Raw genomic sequence first — 24,210 nt, 5'->3', positions numbered from 1 at the left:
AACAGGTATCCGTCCACAGTCCACAGTCCACGCCCATGCTTTCTTTTTCAATTGAATCTAATCTCCGGGGCCTTCTTCCTTCTTCCTGTGAGAGGCAGTTTGAAGTCTTGAATAAAATGCTTTCAAATGAACAATAACGAGGCGTTTGGTTGCTGAGAAAGCTCTGCCGTTCCATTTGGGTTTATTGAAAAGCTTATGGTACATTAGGCTAAATCCGATATCTTTCAATTCTTTTGACTCTGCTCAGTTTTTCATTTTGCTGTCTTTTTTTATAATTATTTGCTCTTTGATGCTGCAGAATATGATTTGGGATCGTCCTCACGCAGTGCATTTCCTGTCCAACACTCAAATGTCACTCTCCTCACACGGTCTGTGTTATTTGTTATGTTTTATTAGATACTGTATCGAGAGAAGACTTTTAACGGCAATTGTTTTCATGTCGGGAAAAAAACAATGCTACCGAGCCATGGAATCACCTGTACTGTGTCAGTTCTTTGTCTGCCATGTCTAACAGGCATTTGATGGCTTCCCGGTGTCACTCGACGTGTCCTGTGATGAAGCAATTATGTCCTCAAGGTGACGAGCTACTGTCAAAGCCCTCAAACGCTCCTCGGGCGTTGGATCGGCAGCCGTTGTCGCCGAAGATGAGAAGCGGCGAGAATCACACGGCAAAGACAATATTACCTTAGGAGAGGGGAGGGCACGCTTTCACGGCGCGGTGATGCCGGCAGCCATCTTGCTCTCTCTGTCTGTCTCCTCAGTGCAACAAGAGGATTGCCTCTCACGTTGGATTTTGGCTCCGTTTCTTTTTATCGTCAGTTTTGGTCTTGAAAAATATTTGTCAGCGATAGTTAAGGCTGCTCGGCAATATATCGATATTATATCGCGATATATCACGATATAATATCACGAGTCACAATGTGAGACTAGATATCCTCTTAGATTGTGGATATTGTGAATGATATGGCATCGCCGAAGTGTTGTCTGCATTACAGTAAGGTGATAACATTTTATGTGCTTACCAGACTGTTCTAGCTGTTCTATTATTTGCCTTTACCCACTTAGTCATCATAGCCACATTAACTGATGATTATTATTGATCAAAAATCTCATTCTGTAAATATTTTTGCAAAAGCACCAATAGTCATCTCTACAATATTGTCACAATATCGATATCGAGGTATTTGGGCAAAAAATATCGTGATATTTGATTTTGTCCATATCGCCCAGCCCCGGGGATAGTGGGCGATCTCTGTTGTGATACCTGACATGGCACGGTAGAAATAAAATGGATAAATAAATAAATAAACAAATAAACGAACAAACAAACAAACAAACAAACACAAGCACGCAATATAAAATTCAACACTCAACCGACCCCCCCCCCATTTCCCCCTTCTTCCTTGTGGAGTTGTGGTGATGGTGCAGGGTTGGTGGGTTGCAGGCAGAGCAGGCAGCTTGTTGTTGATCAGATCTGTGTATTTGAAGAGAGGACTTGTGATTGCTAATCACTCCACTGCTGTGAGTTTTAATTAGGAGAGTCGTAAAGCATTCTGTCGTTTCTCAGCACAGCATCAAACATACTTTTAAGGGAACAAATCAATTTTCTTAGTAGTTACAACTACAAAAACAAGTCAATGTTTTTCCCCCTCGTAGTATGCGTTAATGGGTGTGTGTTTTTTTTTAAGTTTATCGCATTTTCCATCGATTGAAAATGTTGCTATAGTTCTGTTTTATGCGAGTCGTCGACGTGCACAGTATATCAAACTATATCTAGACTGCCATAACCTTAAAAAGAGAGGAAATGGATGTATTTTGGAAGCAGAAGTCACGCACGAACAGCGATAATTTGTCTCTCAAGACGAGCCGAATCTGATCTCAGACTGTTTTTTCCTTCCAGATAGCAGTTATAGATTGGGCCCAGCTTGCATTTGAACGGCTCGGTTTCTGTCCTGTGCTCCTAAGACCTTTGTTGGGGCGTTTTAATTACAGCGGGGCTGGATGTAATTGATTTAGGCTTAGAGGGATTTTCACTGTCAATGAGAAGGAGCCCGGGCGTTAATACAGCCCAGCAAATGCTTCCACCTCCCTGCATGCACTCAGTCACACGGCCCTGCTGCTGGAGAAAGCAGGAGATGTGGCTTTTCATTCGCCGATCCCTTAATTGGTCCGGGCATCTGTCTGCTATGTGTAATGGCTAAATCAGCAGCCTCGTAGGGGCCAGCTGACATGTCAGTGAAGGTCAGTCCTCCTCTTCAGCTTCCACTTTAACATAGCTGTTGGCTACATTGTTGCCCGCCTGGAGTGTCCCCTTACGTTGGGGTTGGGCATCGAGAACCGGTAATTCCAATTTGGAACTGGTTCCAAAATTCTGATTCCAAAAAAAAAAGCAAAAGGATTCTTCTTATACAGTGAACTCTTATAGTGGTCACCTTGGGATGGATCAAATTGATCACTATAAGCGGATGATTATTATAAAAAAAAAAAAAATCTTTATCTCTCATGCAGATTACCATCTAATTGACATGTGTATATGTATTACATGAATACAGTTACATATAAAGTAAAGGAATGTTATTGACTTTAAAAATCCATACATTAAGTTAGGCCTCCAGCTGTTTAAACACAGCGGTCTCACGTACACAGAGACACTGCCATTACATACACAGACAGATATGGCGCGATCTCTCCATATACAGACAGACATGCACAGAGTATCGCTGCTGTATCTCATTGGCTCATTTTTGGCAGTTTGTAAGTATACAAAATATATATACTGTAGTTTTAAAGGTGGGACAAGCCTCAAAATGATCACTGTAAGCGGAGTATTGATCACTATAAAGCGAATGATTTAAACAGCATGTCTATAGGAATGATTCGGGACCAAGCTTTTTGATCTATATAAGCGGTTGATCACTATAACCGTGATCACTATAAGCGGTTGATCACTATAAGCGGATTCCACTGTAATTGATTCCTAAACAAATTTTGCATGCAGAACATCTGAGTTCCCACCTGAACCTATTAAGTGGCAGGCCGCAACATAAAGTGTTAATTTAAGATTTTATGCAAAAGTTCATAATAAACGACAAGCAACGTATTGATAATATGAATATGATCGAATATGACTTGTTAAAAAAAAATCTGTGAAATAAGCATGTGACCTGTTTTGACCCTGGCCCTCAAATAAAGAGAATCATTGGAATCAGAATCGTTAAAATCCAAACGATACCAACTCTACTCTTACGGAGCACATTCTTCATTCATTGCTCCCTGTACTATAGGGCTGTGCAATTAATCCCATTTTATTTGCGATTTTGGCTTCCCGCGATTATGAAAACAAGATAATCGAGTTAAAACGATCTTTGTGCAGTTTTAGCAATGTTGCTCTCGTTTTGTCTCGTGTTGTAAATCCAGCGCACCCCTTTCCCTCACGACGTTGCACTTCGCCCCTCCACTCCACGCTGTGGTGCGTGTAGTTTCAGCTCGAGTAGGTAACAGAGAGCTGTTCTCCCTTTATGTTGAACCCTTCCTTCGTAGAAGATGACAGAAAGAGAGCTGTTGGTCGACAGGAAGGGTAAAACAAATTCATTTGTGTGGAAACGCCGCACAGACCCACGAGTCACGCCACATTGTGTGTTCAGTTCTATGCACTGAAGCACTGCGTGACACAAATTCCACTAACATCACGTAAACACCACAAGGTAACGTCACCTAGTGTTAAAGTCTGTAGGGCAGCGAAGAGGAGTTACTGTCTGCAGATCCCTGTTACTGACTATGGAACGTTACGTTTCACTTTCATTTTGACACCGGGAGACTCTCCAAGTGACAGACATGACAGGCTCACTATAGAGATCAATTTAGATGAGCATCTTTTAATTTTGCTTCTCTGTTAACTGACTGAGCAATCTGGCAACCCAGAGTCTATTTTTATTTGAAAAATAGACTCTGGGACAGCCCTATACCTTTTTTTCCTGGCTTCCTGTACAGCCACCATCACTTCCTTTTCCGCGTCCGTTTCGGCTATTCGCTAATAACGCGTTAACGCATAAACACACTGCATAGAAGACGTCAACTCGTCTCACAACAACAGTCGACAATTACTGGAGGTGTAGTTGTTGTGACTAGTAGTATTACCAAAGTCACGGCACAAGTTGCTATTCAGACTGTAAAAAAAGGAAAAGGAAGTGACGGTGGCAGGAGAGACGCGCTGTACAGGAAGCCGGAAAAAAAGCTAGGGCTGTCCCAGAGTCTATTTTTCAAATGAAAATAGACTCTGGGTTCCCAGATTGCTGACTGAGTGACTGACATATAGCCTGTATAGTTTTCCAATAAAGATGTTGAATATTTTGCAGTAGGTTCTATGTTGTAAATAACAAACGCACTACAGCATAGTTGGTTTTTCATGTTTTTACATATATATTTATTTTAACGATTTATTTATCTCATTCTTTTTCTTTTATGTTCATTTTCATTCATTGATTTGTTTTCTAGTTCAATTATGTTTAAAGCTCAAAGAAATCCAGTGTTAAAATTCAATAAATGCGCGATGTAATCGTGATCTCACTATCAGTCAAAATAATGGCGGTTATGATTTTTTGCCGTCATCGAGCGGCGGGCCTAAAGTTCCGCGTTGTCACCCAGTGTCTTAAATGTTTCATCAGGCTGTTAGATAATGCTTCCCGATGAGGCTGAATTATTGATAAGGCTTGTTGGTATGAGTGGGTCCGGGGCAGGCTTTTAACTCTGCTGCTGGGTCTCTTATCCGGTAACTAAGGGACACCGCACAAACACCCCAAGGAATGATGTAGTGGAGGAGAGAAGAACCAGGGAGGCAGGGGGCTGGAAATAAAATCAAGGCGAGCATGCATCCTTTACACTGCTGCTGGGCTAAGCCACAGCACAGGGAAAGTTGGCAGCAGAGAAAAGCGTTGCATCTACAGAAGCCTTTCCTCTGTGTTTGAAGCTTTTTGAGAAGCGCTATGTATGGTGGCCGCTTATTTGTTGCTTATTTGGTTGGTTTATTTGGGATTTGTACAGCGGGACACAAAACACTGCTCTGCCTCTGCTTTTTTTGAGTCTCGATTTTTGTTTGTTTGTTAATGAGAACGTTTCAAAGCAGCCACTTTTTTTTCCAAGGTGGTCGTTTAGTTAAGTTTAGGGACTGTGATTTGAAGCTGTCAGATGAAGAACGAAATAAATATAAATATGTACATATAAATATGTAGGTCGTCAAGTTTTGGAGTTGGAGTGGAGTTGTTAAATCTGAAGTTTTAAAGGTTTGAAGTGGGAGTGTTATTATGTCCATTTATTTATTTATTCATTTATTTATTTATTTTCTCCGATTTTTCTCCCATTTTCTCCCCAATTGTACTTGGGCATTTCCCCCTGCTGTCCCAGTCGTAGTAGAGTTATAGACTAACACATCCAATACATGTGCAGCCGCCAGCCACTGCTTTTCACCTGACAGTGAGGAGTTTCACCGGCAGGACATAGCATGCTATTCCCCCCAGTTGCCCCGACCGACCAGAGGAGGCGCTGGGGCTCAGTCATACCCCACCGGCTTCCCACCCACAGACACGTCCAATTGTGTCTGTATAGCAACATCTGACCAAGCCGGAAGTAGCGCTGCCGGGAATTGAACCCGGGTCTCCGCGGTGGTAAGCAAGTGCTTTTACCTCTACACTACCCAGACGTCCCCTTGTTCATTTCCAATTAAAGGTTGTATGTAGAGGCTGTGATGCCGAGTTTAACAGACCAAGTGATTTTTATCAGCTGTCTAACCGAAAGCGAAGCACGTGGGTCGTTTCAGAATCTCAAAGTGAACTTATATGGTTATTCATCTGAAGCCTTCGTCTGTTATTTCCTCGGTCTGGGGGCAGCCCAGACTCTATTTGTCATCATGAACAAACACTTGTCACAGGGAGACCCCACAGAGCCAACAGTCTACTTCTCTGTGATATTTAGATGATGGCACTCCGGAGGCCTGTGCTGCTCCATTGACTGTGAATGGCATACTAACTAACATTCTGCAACTTAAATACCCAACGGAGCTGCGTTTTTTACTGCATTGAAAAGCGTCGGTAAGGAGAGAATGCAGCCGTATACCCAGGAGATCATCCTGCTTACTATACCGCACACTTCATTGTCCCAATTCATCCTCTATGGACTCATGCAGTCGTTTGCATGACAATTGAGGGGGCGGGACCAACTCTTCTGAATGGCTGTGTGTGTGACGGGGGTTTATTCTCACTAATACTGGTGAAACACACTCCTTGGAATAACATGTTGGAAATGCTGAAAATCAGTGGCGTTCCCCTATAAGCTCTATTTGAGCATTGATTTAGAGATGCGGTGCAAGTAAAAAATTTCAAATGGAAATTGATACGTTTGGCCATGCTACACACGTCTTTGTCTAAATCTCAAAGCTTTTGTGCCTTTTAATTTAAGACATGCATTTAAGGGATGGCCAATATCGCATGCCAAGTCTGGACCGAAAATTCTGGGTAACTTATCTGGTCATATATAGTAATTATGTTCTTTTTTATTCGGTCTAGATTGTCGAATCTCAGGTTGCATCTGTGAGGAGTCCCTCCACTTAAGAAAAGTATGTTTTCAGCTCTTTTTTTAAATGCCAGGGATCTGTCTTAACTGCTATGAAGGAAGAGACATCCTAAGCCCCACACTGCCAATTCCGTGCCCGTCCGTCTTTCCAAATGAAAACGAGGTGGTTAACAGCTGAATCAGGAGGAGTTACTCTCAAATAATAACCAGGGACTGTCTCAGTGAACACGGCTCGAAAAGGAGAAAGAAATGAGGCAACATGGCAACCGGAAAAACGAGTCCAACCAGCTTCCATTTTCCCCCCACTGGAAGTGCAGTGTGGAAGGCTGGGGTCATGATTTCCAAAGAAATGCATACAGAATGAAAGAGGACTCCAGCTCTGAATTCTTTACTAAATCACAATTACATAAGCAGCTCCTCTGCTAAATCACATTCAGTTGAGTGCCAATTAGCAGCATGGGTAGGCTTTAAAAAAGAAGAGCTATCACCTCTTTAAAGCGAAATGAGGCAACTAAAGAGTTCCAAACAGCCGGCGTCTGAATTGCAGGTGTTTACAAATAGTGAAAATTTATATTTCATGTGGCACGGGAGCAGTCTGGAACATCATATCGACATTATGTTTAACGCGGACAAACTGCATTGCAGAGGCAGAGTGATGCTGAATCGAAGCTGACTGACTGACTGACAGACAGACAGACAGACAGACAGAGAGAGACAGACAGACAGACAGACAGACAGACAGACAGACAGACAGAGAGAGAGAGACACTTAGGATAGCTGGTAAACAACACAAAACTACAGCCTCTAAATTAATTTACTGTAGAATTGAATCAGCATCTCTGTGACACATTATCAGCAAAAACTGTACATCAGTCAGGGTTTTTTATAAGCGCCAGCCGCCAGCTGTCAGCCGGATGTCTGGCCATTAAAACAGTTCCAGCCACCTACTTTCTTATTCTTATTCTTACTGTCACAATAACTGCAATATTGCAATACCGCCCCTATAGAGAAGCCAACTGCGGTGGATGGCATGCAACCGCCACAACCGTGCTGTGTCTACGTTTCGTTTTTTTTCCCCCGCGGCGCAGCCGAGGGCATCGCACGTCCAATGCAGGTCATGCAATCATTCAGAGGTGTCGCGTCGTCACATGGCCTCTAGTTCCCCCGTTTCCCCCCCCCCCGGGCGGCGTTTTGGACCTTCGGCCCAATTACGCCGCTTAAACACGGCAAACTCCACTCAAACTGCGGTGGCGGCGCGCGACTTTAAACGATCGCACAGTCAAACAAACGACAAGCGGTCGTTGCTCACAGGTTGTGTTGTGAACATTTCAAAAAGGTGGTGTTTATTTATTGCAGGGATGGAATTCGGAGACCACTTTTACACGAGGCCAAGACACAAAGACCAACGCAAAAGCTCAAAACATGGACGCTTGAGAAATTGAAACAAGTAATTGGCCTGAGTTGTCCGTCTGCCTACATCAGAATAGGGTTAGTTTTGGGCAAAGCCAAAAGACGCCTTCAACCGTACTGCCAACTGCTAAACATGGTGCTGGTGGATCTGTCATACTGTGCTGTGGGCAGCCATGTTAGGGGAGTCATAACCAATGATGGTTTCTCTGCATGATTGTGTAACGGCACAAATGTGAAGCCATTATTCTTACAGGATTAGGTGCAAACTATGATGCAGTGGTTTCATGAACAAGATGACATCAAGTTCTGCGACGGAGCGTTTGAAGTCAGGTTCCACTGCCTTCGTCTCTTGAAGTTCTGCAGGCTTTCCGTCTTGAGGAACGGTCCACTAGGACTGAATGATTTTGAAAAAATATGTAATTTGCGATTATTTTTGACTGATGTTGCACTTGCGATATGATTTGTGACATGAGAGGGAATGAGCATTTTGACATCGTTCTCATTTTCATTGAAAAACATGGCGTGATTTTTGCAGGGATTGTTCCGTACCAAACTAAGATGTTTTCCTGAAGTCACTCTGTGGTGTAGAATATGATGTGTAGGCCAGGACATCTCGAGGACATCTCTGCAGCACGACAAGATTTCATTTAAAATGGTACTTTCACATACATTCCCCCTCGAACAAATATTGCGCCTCCTGCGCTGTGAAAATTGCATTAGACCAGATTTCGATTTCGATACAGTTTTGATTAATTGTTCAGCCCTATGGTCACGTATCCCACACTATACACACACACAGTTCAGGACTTACATGACAGCTTTCCAAGGGTGGAAGCTGTTTAGAAGGTAAAAGGCTGGCTGTACTATTATAGGTTTGGAGTAGGCTTCATATTACTAGGTGTTTATTTTATTATTATCTTTTCCGCCATTGTTAATATTTTCCTACCCACTGTGTATCCCTCCCCCATTCATCCCAAGGTTCCAGGGTTGCTATTCAGTCGATCCATTTACAGGTGCTTGGAATAACAGCCAACTCTTTTCTGTTTACTTTTCCATATGCTGTTTGTCATGCATTGTGCGGAGGGTTTAAAGAGTTGAGTGAATGAGTGTGTGTGTGTGTGTGTGTGCGCACACACTGCAGAGCCTTGTGCCTCCGACTGTCAGCTGTGTGTGTTTATAACCTCACACACACCCGAACGTATGCCGCCGACTTAATTGAATAAAAACTGTCACCCAATGAAAAGTGCAACAGTCGAGCCAAAATTCAAAAGTCGCTCCGCTTATGAGTTTATACCGTAGCACCAAATTACGGGGGGGAAAATGATTGCATGTCGTCACTCACTGAGCGCGCTCATTGAGTAGAGACCACACACACCCTGTCTAGTGTCTCCAGTCAGTATTTAGTGCACACTGCTCAGTGGTGCTCACTCACAGGTAATACATAGCAGATTAGGCTTTCCACAGAAAATGTGCCAGATTTTGTGGCCAGGCCTTTGCAAAACAAAGGGGGGCAAGTGAGACAGAGGCCGATTCACAATAACGCCACTCCTGCAAGGTGGCGATACCAAGAGAATAGAGCTCAACGGTCACAGGACTTTTCGTGACGGTCATTTGCCCCGGAAGTTCTGCATTCATTTTCTCCATAGACGTTTCGACAAATATTTATTTAACGAGTTTTAAGGCTGGAACCAAGCCAACCAGTCTGTCAGAGAATCGTGAGTGACCATAAAACAAGAACAAAAAATTACAACTGCCAAAAAAAGCGAATTTTTTCCCCAGTTGTAATTTGTTGTTCTTGCTTAAATGTTTTATGGTCACTCACGATTCAGTAGGTGATGGGTTGGTTTGGTTCCAGCCTTAAAACTCGTTATATTTTTTTTATATATTTATCCAAATGTCTCGAAATTCAACGGGCAAATGCGCGTTTAAGTGATGTAATCATTTGGTGAATATAATGTTCTGATCTGATTTAAATCAAGTGTCAACAGTATGACACTGGACACTTCCTTGCGATGTGGCTTTGGAAAATGCCAGGCTGGTATGGGAATGCTTGTAAAACTAGCAAAGCTGAAGTCATCGTTGTGTATGAGTTGTAGCCCGCGGTTAACTTGCGCGGGAAAACATTTTTAATTTCAGAAATAATATAATTTGTCTTATGGCGCAGGTTTCCAATGCGATTTTGAAAATGTAGAAATACAGTAGATTTAAAAAGTTTCATTTTCGGAGCGTCTTTCTCCACTGCACTGTCAAACCGCTGCGCCCCAGTAGGATTGAATGGTGTTGGCTCTACAGGCCTATATTTCTCAAGTGTTGTAAATGAGACACTAACGTGCTTCTCTCAGCTCTTGGAAATAAATTTGTCAGTTTGCTATTGTGCCACTTAAGCCCTCTTCGGATGGGATTAGTTTTACAGTGGAGACGGGGTAATAATGTAATCATGTTTGTCATTTAGCCCAATCCCAACTTGCCATGTCAGTAATTTGTACGGACTGCCTGCCGCAGTCAAAACCTCCACCTCCTCTAAACGGCCCAGTGGAAATAACCTTAGGCAAAACTAGTCCAGTCCAAACTGACATCCTGGAGATCGTTTGCAAATATTGTGTCATTTACTTTGGGAAAGGACTCTTGACATTCAGAGCCAACGTTTTCACTCTGGTCTAGAAGCAGCTTGTCTCTTGTTGCAGCCAAACTGTTTTGTTTTGTGTGGAGCAGATCACCGTCAATTATAGACGTCACATGATGCGTGGTACAGTTTTCAGGGTTCCCATGGGTCCTTGAAATGCATGAAATTCATAAACATGAATTTAAAATAAATAAATTTGAGAAAATAAAACACAAAAATAAATCAAGGCCTTGAAAGGTTTTGAAAATAGACGAATAATATGGGCCATTGAAAATGCTTGAATTTATATGTTTTACTTGACATGTAACACAGCACAGTTTGAGAAGTGTTGACACATTCAAGCCTCTCTCTCATGTTAATTGTCTGTGAGCTTCTGTGTAGCCGGTTGTCATTGTAAAGATTCTCCGTGTTGTAACAGTAGGCTAATTCACTTTGATCCCTGTCTCAAACTTGGCCCTGGAAAGTCCTTGAAAAGTCCCTGAACTTGACGTTTGAGAAGGCGTGGGAAGCCTGCTTTTGGGTGTAATGACAACGTGTAAACGAACACACCCCTCATCTCTCTAACTCTGGAGACAGAACACACCCACCTGTTATCCCATTACACATGCCCTGTGCTAACAATTACTTCACGCACATTTTCTGAAAACTAATCCCGTCTCAAATTGGGTTAAAGTGAGTAGAGGCGTTTTTTACATCACGCCATTGCACTTTCCCCGGGTGGGTGTGTGAATGTCAGCACATCGCCCGGAGGCAGTGAACCAGTCCCTCGCCCTTCAATTGTGTTTACATGATCACTGGGCGAGTGAATGACACTCGGGTGTTCCTCTCGCTGTCAATTTGGTCGTGGTGGTGAGGTGAGGTTGCCAAGCCAATCACAATTCCCTTTTAAATTGTGATTAAATATTTGAGTGAGCTGAGAGTGGGGCTGTGTGTGTGTGTGTGTGTGTGTGTGTGTGTGTGTGTGTGTGTGTGTGTGTGTGTGTGTGTGTGTGTGCGTGCGCGCGCGCGCGTGCGTGCGTGCGTGCGTGCGTGCGTGCGCGTGTGTGAGTGTGTCTGAGGGCCGGTGGCTAAAGCCCATGCAAAGTGGCAGATTTATGCGCGGAGGAGGCGAGAGTGAGGCTTTCAGTAAATAGATGCCAGGAGACTGATTGAAAGAAGAGTCTGTCAGTGTGTGTGTGTGTGTGTTTGCGTGTGTTCGCGTGTGTGTGTTCGTGTGCGTGCGTGTGTGTGCGCGTGTGTGCGTGTGCATGTCTGTCTGTTCCATGTCAGTGTTGAGCTGCTCTCTGCTCCTCTCTGCTGACCCCACTGCTTAACCAACTGCTCTAAGGTCAGCCTATTCATTTCGCTGGCAAGCAGAGATAGCTACTGAGTTCTGAGAGGAGTAATATTGCTAAATGAAACTGACATTTTCAACCCCCTTCCTCGCCCCCCACGGCCCCGCCCATTCCAATTTGTAGTCCAGGTTTTTGCAGAATACATTTGGGCTCATTAAGCCCCAAGTAACCTTTACAAATTGGCATAGGAGAGGCAGAAATGGGTGTGCTAGTGTAAAAGTGTATTTCCACAGCCCTTTGCTTAATACCTGACCTGCTTTCAGTAACATGAAGGCAGGTTATAAAGGAGGTAATGCTCATTATTTTTCACCCTTTTTTTTTTTTCATAAAGTTTTTTTTTATCCCATTTTCTCCCCAGTTGTACTTGGCCAATTCTCCCTGCTGGCCCGGTCGTTGCTCCACCCCCTCTGCCGATCTGGGGAGAGTTGTAGACTAGCACGTGCTCCCATTCGATACATGCTTCTTTTCACCTGACAGCGAGGAGTTTCACCGGCAGGACGTAGCGCGTAGGAAGATCACGCTATTCCCCCCCCCCAGTTCCTCTCCCCCCGAACAGGCGCCCTAACTGACGAGAGGAGGGACCAGGACACACACCCTTAATCCGGCTTCCCACCTGCAGACACGGCCAATTGTGCCTGGCTGTATGGATGCCCGACCAAGCCGGATGCAACACGGGGGCTCGAACCTGCGACCCTCATGTTGGTAGGCAGGGAATCTACCGCTGCACTACCCGGACGGACGCCCAGTAAAGATAATTCTTATGGATGATCTTGGTGACAGAGATAATAATGCTGATTAAGGTCATCCCGATCAAATATTTTAGGCACGTTTTATCAGAGTGATGATGATGTCAGACAGAAACCCTTCACATCGACTTTAAAGGAACACTTCGCCCATTTTCAACCAGCTTTGTATCATTAGAACATCAGTAGTATATCAGAAAACTGTAAACGGTTTTGAAGTCTGTCATTTAATTTGACAGTTATTGAGTGTTAAAGTGTGGACCAGTGACATCACTGGTCCACACTAACTCAAATTAATAACTCATTAACTAAAATCAACTCTCAATAACTGTCAAACTAGATGAATGATGAATAGTTTGACAGTTATTGAGAGTTGATTTGAGTTAATTGAGTTATTAATTTGAGTTAGTGTGGACCAGTGATGTCACTGGTCCACACTTTAACACTCAATAACTGTCAAATTAAATGACAGACTTCAAAACCGTTTACAGTTTTCTGATATACTACTGATGTTCTAATGATACAAAGCTGGTTGAAAATGGGCGGAGTGTTCCTTTAACGCTTTTTTAAAAAACGTGTCTGTCTGCTCCCTCATACGGCTCTGTTCAACACTGCACACCAACCTGTCTTTATTTTGCCTGACACTAACCTGGTTGTTCAGGCCGGGCCTTCTTTGTTCTGTTCACTTGTATAAGCTTCTCTGCTCAGCCCCTCTCTGTTTCACCGTGGTCCATCTGCCCGCTGGCACTCCATCTTATCTACTGCCTCAATCATTTGGCCAAGAGCCTTGGAACACACCAACTGTTGTACACTCTCGACAAAAATAGTGAAACATAGCACCTTTCAGGGTTCTTCGGTTTTGCCCCTGGATCTGTGAGTACAGTGAAAAACATCGCAACGTAGAATCTTTTTTGTGTATGCGAGGTCTCGGTTCCAGCTAGAACCATTTCCACGTATGGAAACCTCTATGCTTTATGTGGACTTTGTATTTTCTAAGTGTTATTGTAATTGTTCTGACCCGAATATAAACGGAGGATCTTGTTAGAAGTTTTATGTTGTATTTTTAGCATCTTAAAACATTACTGTCTTGAACGAGCACATTTCGTTTTCTGAATGGTACTGGAACAAGCATTCATAATGATGGCCTAAGTTCCATAAACGGGCTCATATATTTGAATTAAGTAACTACTATTATGAACTAAAGCTACAATTTCCCTTCATAAGCATAGTCTCATAGTCATTAGTCACATCAGAATATTTTAAACAGGACGCAAACTCAAAGCAAAGATAATCACGATTTTCACTAACTAATTCTTATAAATATCATTGCTATGAATCTCTCAGCAAAAACGTAAAAAGCGAAGTTTCTGGGAAGCCTAATTGTTTTGGTGTGCAAATCCAAAACTACAGCCTGCTAGCAGTTCTTCCTCACTCATTCCTCCCCCATCCCAGTATATAGTATCTTATCAGCAGCGTGTGATGGGCAAACACACTCTCTTGGGGACTATTCCGGGTATTGGGCCGTCTCCGTCACGGGGCAGTTGATGACAAGTGGTCCACTTCACCGCTGGAGCCAAAGGAAATGACATGATGTCCCTGAAGGCAGCCCTGACAGGACGGTCCTGACAAAACTGGTTCTTTCTTTGGGAACATCAGGATGCACCGAGGACGTGTCTGCAGGCTGTATTTTCTTAGTTCCTGCAGTTCCCGACTCCCACTCTTCTCAGACCATCAAGCATCTCCTCGTGTTTGAAATCCCCTTCTCACATGTCTGAATGTAGGGCATGGGGGTGGAGTGGTGGGGGTGGAGTGGTGGGGGTGGAGTGGTGGTGGTGGTGGTGGTAGAAAGTTCTCTAAATTAGTAGTTATTCACAGACTAGGAAGACAAATCATTGTGCTGGCCAAGGTCTAGCTTAACAGCCCCACGTCTCTATTTCGCTTGTAGGTTTTCAGCTTACACTTGGACTTGCGCGTTGGTTTTGTTCCAGTCTTACTTGATTATGTATATATGCGCTCTTTATCTCGCTCTTCACTACGTTGACAATTGAAAATAAATTAACATTCCTGGGCGTTTTTTTCTTCTTCTTCTTCTTCTCTCTCTCCCTTCTTCTCTAAGCCCGTGGAGAGAACTTGGAGGCGAACCCAGGAGGTCACGCCATACTCACAGGCTGTCAATCCTCCCCGGTGACCCTACCGCCCCTTTCTTTCTCACTCCCTTCCATTCTTCTCCTCCTCTGCTCGCTCGCCCTCTCCCATCCATTCAGCTCCTCCCCGGCTTAGAAGGCCCAAACTCCCTCCCTCCCTCTCTCTCCCTGCCTCTCTCCCTCCCTCTCTCTTTCACCGGCCTCCTCTCCAGCTTGAGTGAGGCAGGCACCAGCTTTCTCAAAGCGGCCTCGCATTCATTCCGGCCGGGGCTGTTGTTACACACGGCCTGGTCGTCTCACGCCTGAGACGTGTGGGCTGTCTCTTTCCATCCATTCATTTTCATTATATTTTAATTGCTCGCCTTCCCCTTCCTAAATGCTTGCTTATTATTTCTATCATTCTGATGGTGAAAAATTTGCTTTGGACTGTGATTTTCTCCATTATCTTAAGCCGTGATAGATTTGTCTCCTCGTGTTTCCACTCTGTGTGTGTGTGTGTGTGCGTGTGTGTGTGTGCGTGTGTGTGTGTGTGTGTGTGTGTGTGTGTGTGTGTGTGTGTATGGGTGGGGACTGAAAGCAAAACAGATGTTGTGAATGTTTGCATATCATTATTCATTTCTTGGTTGGTTTTTGTGCGTGTGAGTGTGTGTGTGTGTGTGCATGTGGGTGTGCATGTGGGTGTGTGCGTGTGGGTGTGTGTGTGTGTACGTGTGTGTGTGTGTGCGTGTTTCCAGAATGATATACTGTTCATAAAAAGTGTAAACCTGAGGGAATATGCGTGCTTGTATTTTCTTGGGGAAAAGAGGAGGCCCTCAAGGTACAGATACAAATGAATAAGTTTCATTCAGTCTGCGGACCGCTGGTGTGTTGTTGTACATTTGGGCTCGTTGGATTTAGTGTAGGTGGTGACGGTTAGTCGTATAACGGCGCGCCGGTTTTTTTCATATCTGCCTCGGTGGGAACGCGATGGGAACGTTATGCGAATATTATTGGCCGACTAACAAGTAATCTCAACTGCTTCAGGGGGTCTGGCGCGGAATAATTTCTCGGTTACAATCTCGGAGGGGTTAACGATGCCTCACTCTTTAAATCATCTTCTGCTTGAGAACATCTCACCCCACCACAACCCCCTGATGTAGAATGATGATAGGTCTGTCAGCACTTCTTACAAAGCATCTTAATGTTAATCAGTTAATCCTTTTTTTATCTCCAGTCTGACCAAATTCAGTGCAGAAATCCCCACCAAACAAAACGGTGTTTAGGAAGGATGAGCAGCACGCAGCGTCTCCTCCACCGGCTTAAAGGAGAAAGGAAGACATGTTGTACCCAGCAGGGGGGGGGGGGGGGGCAACGCGGGCGGTGGGGGGGCCGATCAGGAGGAAGAGCCTGGAGGCGGTTAGGGCAGGTCGGACCCCCGGGTCCCGGCAGGCCATCGCCCCCTGGTGTCTGGAGGGGCGGAGTGGCTCAGTGGGCCCAGCAGGCCAGAGGGGCAGGGGGGAAATCGCCCCCAACGGTGTCCAATCTCCTCCTGTCAGCCAGCGTTATGGTCACGCCATGGCTGCAGGGCTGCTATTTGTGGATGATAAATGGCTGAGCGCACAGAGTGAGGATGGAGCCACGTGCGTGTGGACATTTCAATGAGAAACATTTTGGTCTCCTGCCCCGACACCAGGCTGGTGACACCAGGCTGGTGACACCAGGCTGGTGACACCAGGCTGGTGACAGGCTCGTTGGACCACTCTGCGTTACTAACGGCAGCAAGTGGGCGTGGCGTGGGAGCTCCAATGCAAGAGAGGCTGTTTAAACGGCACAGTTTGCCCTTATCTAATCTGGTGGTGGCGGTGCACTACTGCTAGATAAACAAGACAAATACAACCACATGTTCTATAAAACCGCCTCAACTTTAACTGATAAATGACACGTTAGCCGCGTGTGTTTTCTCGGGAATAGACCGCGCGGTGTAAGTGCGCAGCCAGGGGGTGACCTCAAATCAACATAAGTACCGTTAGCGCAACGACGTCAGGCAAGGTGCAAGCAGACCCAATTGGCATTTATTCAACTGTAATTCCCCTGACAGACGTAGGTCATTTAAATAGCTGATCCAATAGCGACTTAAATGATGACTCTGTATGCTAATGTGAAAGCTTCCCATGTTTTTGTGGGTTTTTCGTGTTGCCAAAAATATCCAAACGCATTAGCCGGGGCCCGGAGAGCGATCAGAGCTGAGTGCTCCGCTGCTCAAATTGAGGTTCATTATAAAATAATCACGCTGGTTTGACGAGTGGCTGTGGAGGAGCGCAGACAGGCACTGGAGTCAGAGCCGCCGCCGAGTGAGCCATCCTGTGGAAGGAATGTGCGCGCGCGTAGCGGACATGCTGGATGCTAACCACATGGGAAGAGCTATTGGTGTGTGTGTGTGTGTGTGTGTGTGTGTGTGTGTGTGTGTGTGTGTGTGTGTGTGTGTGTGTGTGTGTGTGTGTGTGTGTGTGTGTGTGTGTGTGTGTGTGTGTGTGTGTGTGTGTGTGTGTGTGTGTGCATAAGGCCCCTTCACACTTAGAACGATAGCTAATAAAGAGAACTATAACTATAAATCATTATGAGTAAATAGAATGGCTCTCACGCGACAACTATAACTGTAAAACATGTTCACGTGAAAAACTGTAACGGTATTCTTGGTTCCATCTCAGAGCGATTTCTTATAGCCGGGTTTTTCCTGGCTCAAAATGGGCCTTTGGGGGGTGACTGACTGCGCACGTTAGCCTACATTTGACTTTTGGGTTCGTGTCAGCGTGCCTGAACACAAACATATCAGTCATTGTCAGGGATTATGGAGCAATGTGTTTTCACAGCGCCCCAACGTTTCAGACATACAACCACAACCGTGAGAATTTCACCTTGAAATTCTCTCAATTGATACAGTAAAAAAAAAAGAAGAAGCTTGATTTTGAGTTGCTGTATAGTCAGAGTTGGCCTGATCTCAAAGATATCAGTCATCGTCAGAACTCATGGAGCAAATGTGTTTTCAGAGCACCCCAAGTTTGAGAAAGGAAGCCATTTGAAGGTACAAATGTGGGACTTTCAATGGGAAATTCTCTCAAATGATACAGCAAAAAATATTGATTCTGAGTTAGTATGTACTACACAATAATAATGTTTCATTTCAGGACAGCCCTAACTACATACTATGTAGTTAGGGCTGTCCTGAACTGAAATAGGCCTATCAGGCCTTTGGGGGCACCAGAAATTCTTTCTATGCAGGAAAAACCCTGCTTATAGTTGTAGTTATCTTAATAGTTAAACAGTAGTTGTAAGTGTGAGGGGGGCAGTGCATGTGTGTCAGTCAGCGTGTGTGTATTTGTCTGTGGATGTGTTCACATTAGCAGGCATGTTTATTTATATTTGTGTGTGTGTGTGTGTGTGTGTGTGTGTGTGTGTGTGTGTGTGTGTGTGTGTGTGTGTGTGAGAGACGTGTGTGTATCTCACATATATGACACAACATATCCATCCATCCCTGCTCAGTATTTGACCTTAAGCAGTTTATCTGTGTGCCGTGTTATGTCTGTCTGAGACTCAAAGCTTTCTCTGCTGTGTTTTTTTTGCCACCCCTTGATAAGGAAGGAGACAAAAGTAGCTCACAAAGACGCTGTGTCTCGAATGGCGTCCGTCCTGTGCGAACGTGTTGCCTGAGCGACGAGCCCCCCCCACCCCCCCCCCCCCCCCCGGGGATCTGCTAGTAAACGGGGAAGGTGGAATCGGGAAGAGAGTGGGAGAATGAAGCAGTGTAAACACTGGCTTGTAACATGAGGATTGCCACATGTGAAGCAAGCAGCACTACAGCGCTCTCATGCTGCTCTGCTCTCAGTCAGGCGGAAAACAGACACAGACCACAAAGAGAGTTTTGCAGCAGTGCTGTGAAACTCCTCGCTTTCAAAAAAAAAATTATTCCTTTGTTTACTCAACTCAAACTGACAGCTCCAACTGTTTCTCGGGGCCGTTTGCGTTTTTTTATTGTCGTGTGTATCTCAAACGCAATTCACATGTGCATTTGGTTTATGGCCGATGCCCACGTGTGCGTGTCAGATTAAGAATGACACCAGTAATGGCAATAAAGCAGAGGCAATGATGATGATGATGATGATGGTGATGATGATGGCCTTGCAGTATCCATTTTCCCGCCCCCCCGTTCTTACGCTGTCTCTCCTCGTTCTTTCAGATGAGAAGATGACTGGTGATGCGTCTCCAAGAACGACCGATCGTTGACATCCCTCCAGTTCTCCTCCGCTCTCCGGCTGCGACGCATCCAGCCCACTGTTATTAGCCAGCAGGCGCCTGGAAACGTTTGCGTACGCCGGCGCAACACAATGGCCTCTGCACTGTGGAGGTGTCCAATGTTCCACTGCCTCTTGCTCCTACTACTTCACTTTCATTGTTCACAAGGTAAGTTTGCAAGCGGAGTTGCATGGCGGGCGACTAGTGTTTATGTGCTTACAATTTTCAATTTCCCATTTGGCAGACGCTGTTAGCCAAAGCCACATTACACGTGAGATTTTTAATACAACACAAGCAAGGTTCTCGTCGGGAGAGAACAACCAGAGTAAAGTGTTCTGGTCAAACAGGACATACTACTGTAGGTGTTACGAGGCAGTGCTACGAAGCAAATTAGTTTTTATTTCGTGCACAGTCCATCAGGTGAGAAGGTGTTCACTAAAGAGCTGGGTCTTTAGCCTTTTCTTAAAGGGACTATTATAATATGTAGGAACTATTTTCTTTTGCAGTAATGGGGTCATGATTTCTGGAAACGAGACATTGCTGTGGAGTTGATCAAATGTATCTCTTTGGCACTTTGAGCACCACAAGCCGAGTGCCATCCAGTTCCGTTGTATTGGAGAGGAGGCAGAAACTCTGCGGTCGATATCTCCAAAACTCAGGCAACTAACACCAAAACGATATGGATGGATAAATAGCACTACTGGTGAGAGGGGATATATGTATTTTGGATTTTAGGGTGAGCTGTTCCTTTAAAGATTGAGAGGGACTCTGCGGATCGAATGGAGTTTGGTGACAGGTTCCACCACCGAGGAACCACAGCAGAGAGGAGTCTGGCTGGGGACAGGAACCACAGCAGAGAGGAGTCTGGCTGGGGACAGGAACCACAGCAGAGAGGAGTCTGGCTGGAGACAGGGCCTTGTTGTGGTGGCAGCACCAGGCACTGCTCATTGGCAGAGCGTAGTGGGCGGGAGTAGGCCTGTCACGATAACTACTGTTTGTCGGTCGATATATTGTCCCAGAAATAATTGCGATAAACAATATTATTGTCATTTTAAGACCATTTTTGGCGCCGATATAATGATAATAGCATAATAATAATGCAAGTACACCCTTTCAAATAGCGATGAACTTTTACTTCATAGCCCGTCTAGACCCCAGTAGAAGTCTAGAATGTTGCTGCAGTTCACTGGGAATTCTCACTGAAATCAGCATTTTCTTGCTAATTCCAAACGGCTATATCATCATCAGCAACAACAAAGGGGGAAACAAAGACGGTTCTCGATTAACATGTTATCTTCACCTGGTTCTATGTGTGGGTGTGTGCGCGCGCGTGCGTATTAATTACGTCAAGTTACCATAAGTTATGTTATAATTACGATAAGTCAATTAATTGATTATTGGGAAGGAGCGTAAACCTGGATGAGGGAGTTCACATAGGAGCTTTGGAGCGGTTTATGTTTGCTGCTTTGTAGGCGAGGATCAAGGACTTGAACTTGAAATGCTGCTGCTCCTAGTCAAACTTTTAATAAGATGCCGTTTTTATTCAGCTTACAAATGTGTCCAATGTATTAGCACACATTGGCCTCACAAAGAGGAAATGAAGAGCTGTTATGCAGCAAGGTTGCTGAATTCTCCGCTGAATTGTTACCCTTGGAGTTTCAAACAGGAGTTTCAAACACTTCACACTAACTCGCTGAATATTCCTCGCAACCCATTTGACACATTTCTTCACTTGCAGAATTTAATTCAGAAAATGTGTGGGCGTTCTGCACCATGGTTGCCCCCTAAAGTTTAATAATTGCACCGTTGCTGTGTGATGATGCTTCCTAACAGAAATATCAATGTACTTCTGTGCATTGGAGCCCCATAGAATAGATGTGTTTTTATGTGCAGTTACATCAGATCATATTCTGAGCAGCCAATATCTGGTTCAATCTAAGCAGGGCCCTTGCTTTACTGGCAAATTTGGGAATGAGGAAAAATGTGTCTTTTAGTTTTTTTGTTTCTTTTTTTTTTATCAATTTTTCTTTTCCGGATTTTTCTCCCATTTTCTCCCCAGTTGTACTTGGTTAATTCCTCCTGCTGTCCCCGTCGTTGCTCCGCCCCCTCTGCCGATCTGGGGCAGAGTTGTAGAGCAGCACATGCTTCCTCCGATACATGTGCTGCTTTCTTTTCACCTGACAGCGAGGAGTTTCAACGGCAGGACGTAGCGCGTGCGAGGATCACACTATTCCCCCCCAAGGTTCCCCTCCCCCCGAACAGGCACCCCCCGACCGACCAGAGTAGGCGCTAGTGCAGTGACCAGAACACATACCCTTTAATCCGGCTTTCCCACCCGCAGACACGGCCAATTGTGCCTGTATGGACGCCCCGAACAAGCCGGAGGTAACACGGGGGGCTCGAACCTGCGACCCTCGTGTTGGTAGGCGTGCCAGTGTGTTTTTAACCAAGCGCAGCATCCCATGGCTCCTCTTTTAATCTTTCCTCACTTTTGATTTGCTATAATTACAAGTATTGTCACAAAACACTCCCGTCTGTTACAGGCCCATCAAAACCACTGATGTCGCTATTTCTGCTTAATGATGATCATTACTTTCAGCTCCATTGTAGCAGAAAACAAAGTAACCCAAAATCACATACTCGTGTGCCAAGCATTGATTACAGATAAATGTTGAAGCACGTTATTTGGGGGTCTTTTCTTCAATTTGGGTTTTGTAGTAATTTTTTCTCTCTTTCTCTCTATTTTGTTCTGTAATAGATTTCCCTTCCACATTTATTTAGGTCTGGCCGCGGTATGTGATTTGTTACCAATGAGAGATCGCAAATTTGCAATGGAGTAGTCTATCCCGACAGTCTTTCATGCAGAGATACACTCTCTTTGTAGATTAGCAATTTGAGATAATGTGGAAGACATCAGGGGAGTCTGACTCAGACTGAAATGTTCCGAAGGCATTTTGAAGAATAGCCCCCCTGATTTGGTCGGGATTAGGAGCTGTCTGAGCTGAACGGTCCTGGTGAATTTCTTTAAGGGGGATACTGCGTTGGTATGCAGAAAGTCCAGGTTTTGGATTTCAGTTGATGCGAGGGCTCTGAGCTCGAAGAATGCATATTTGCCCATCCATCAATAAAGGAATGTGTGTGTGTGTGTGTGTGTGTGTGTGTGTGTGTGTGTGTGTGTGTGTGTGTGTGTGTGTGTGTGTGTGTGTGTGTGTGTGTGTGTGTGTGTGTGGGTGTGGGTCCCTCTGAAAACAATGTGTGAGTCTATCCACCACACGCCACTCACCTTCAACCCGTGCAGCCCCCCGAGGCCGCTGCAGCTCTGCCCTCAGGGTCTGCTTTAACACCAGTGTCCCTAAAACAACCTCTAGGCTACTTTATAATGACTCCTTTCCCTCATATCACCCAAGAGATGGTATCGTCAGGTTATCATTTTCACCCTAAATATTTCTGTGCGCTTTGAAATAAGGCTGCACGATATTGGGGGGAAAAACTGACGTTGCAATATATTTTTGTCTCTGCGACACAGTATTTTTTACCAGATGACTTGAATAGCTCTATCAAGCCTGGACCCTTTAAGAAGGTGGCCTAGTGGGTATTGTAACCTGCACAGGTGACATAGTAGGAAGTGAGTGTGTTACTGTTTTTAGCCGCAGCCAGTGCGAGTTGCAGGATGCTAAGTGAGTAAAGTTATTATAGTTAGAGGGGGAAAGAGCTTCGAACGTCACAGAGAGGCTGTGCATTATGTTCGCTGCTGTACCAAAATAGAGCGCCGGTTCTCCACTGCAAGCTTGTTGCTGTAGCAGCTACGCGCCAGGCTAAGCTAGAATAGACTAGCACTAGCAACAGAGGTTTCCTAACCACAGTTCCGAGCCGTGACAGATGCAAACCTAACATACGCTACTCTTAACAAACCCTTAAATCGGAGTAAATGATGCTCTATCAGACAGACTTCTCTTGTATATTAGTCATGGAAAATCAGACGCGTGCAAGTTTTCCTTTTGGAGGAAGCAGCAAAGAAAGAAGTCGTAGCATGACATGTTTGAGTTCATTTGCCTTGCACGTCCTGCGATCTGACTGTTGCGCACGCGCACCTCGCGAAGACGGTGCTCAAACGGAATATTGCGCAGCCCTGCTTTGGAGTCAGTCCTCAGTGACATCCTTGTGAAGAAAATGATTTCCCTCGTTTCTTTTCTTGACTGGCCTCGCCATTGTTGTTGCAAGAGGATTGGGTGCAGCACCAGCCACTTCTCTATTTTGATACGCATAATTAATCCATTAGTGCAAAATGAAATGGAATTCCGTCACCACCTGAGAAGTTGTAGTAAATGCGTGCAGTCAAGCGTGGATTATTTCAGCATATGTTGTAAAAATGACATTCAGTTAAATCGCGTCATAATTTTATGGGCTCAATATTGTGTAATTGGGTGCAGAGACGTGGCGGCACACATCTCGTTCGGCACTCTTTGCACTGCACACGATGCACATTCTCTGTATAAGGTGCTCTTAAATAGTCTCCCTGCTCTCGTTATTTGTGCTCAATTTCTCCCATATCCTTGTCCCATTATATAAGTGATCTATAAATTGACACTCCTGGAAGAGTAAACTGGGTCATGGAGGTATCAGGTTTGTTGGAGATGTTTCAGACCGCCCAGTCTGCAGATATGAAAGAGGACGACCACATTCACAGCGAGCAGCCACAAAGGCGGGGCGACGCACAGGCACATACACACAGGCACACACACACAGGCACACACACACAGGCACACACACACAGGCACACACACACAGGCACATACACACAGGCACACACACACAGGCACATACACACAGGCACACACACACAGGCACACACACACAGGCACATACACACAGGCACACACACAGGCACACACACACAGGCACACACACAGGCACATACACACAGGCACACACACAGGCACACACACACAGGCACACACACAGGCACACACACACAGGCACATACACACAGGCACATACACACAGGCACATACACACAGGCACATACACACAGGCACACACACAGGCACATACACACAGGCACATACACACAGGCACATACACACAGGCACATACACACAGGCACATACACACAGGCACATACA

General features: G+C 45.0%; 1 protein-coding gene across 1 annotated transcript in view; it reads left to right on the top strand.

Annotated features, from left to right (window-relative positions):
* The window catches only part of adgrl2b.1 (adhesion G protein-coupled receptor L2b, tandem duplicate 1), a 120,064-nt gene that overhangs the window by 9,993 nt on the left and 85,861 nt on the right, over positions 1 to 24,210 (top strand). Inside the window, 1 exon segment of the mRNA XM_083653543.1 lies at positions 19,032 to 19,255. Coding sequence (XP_083509669.1) covers positions 19,180 to 19,255 — 76 coding nt within the window. The 5' untranslated portion in view covers positions 19,032 to 19,179.

The sequence above is a fragment of the Poromitra crassiceps genome, assembly GCF_964638095.1.
Source record: "Poromitra crassiceps genome assembly, chromosome: 17".
Lineage (NCBI taxonomy): Eukaryota > Metazoa > Chordata > Actinopteri > Beryciformes > Melamphaidae > Poromitra > Poromitra crassiceps.
Note: the sequence above shows the minus strand (reverse complement) of the source record. Positions and strands in the feature narration are given on the sequence as shown.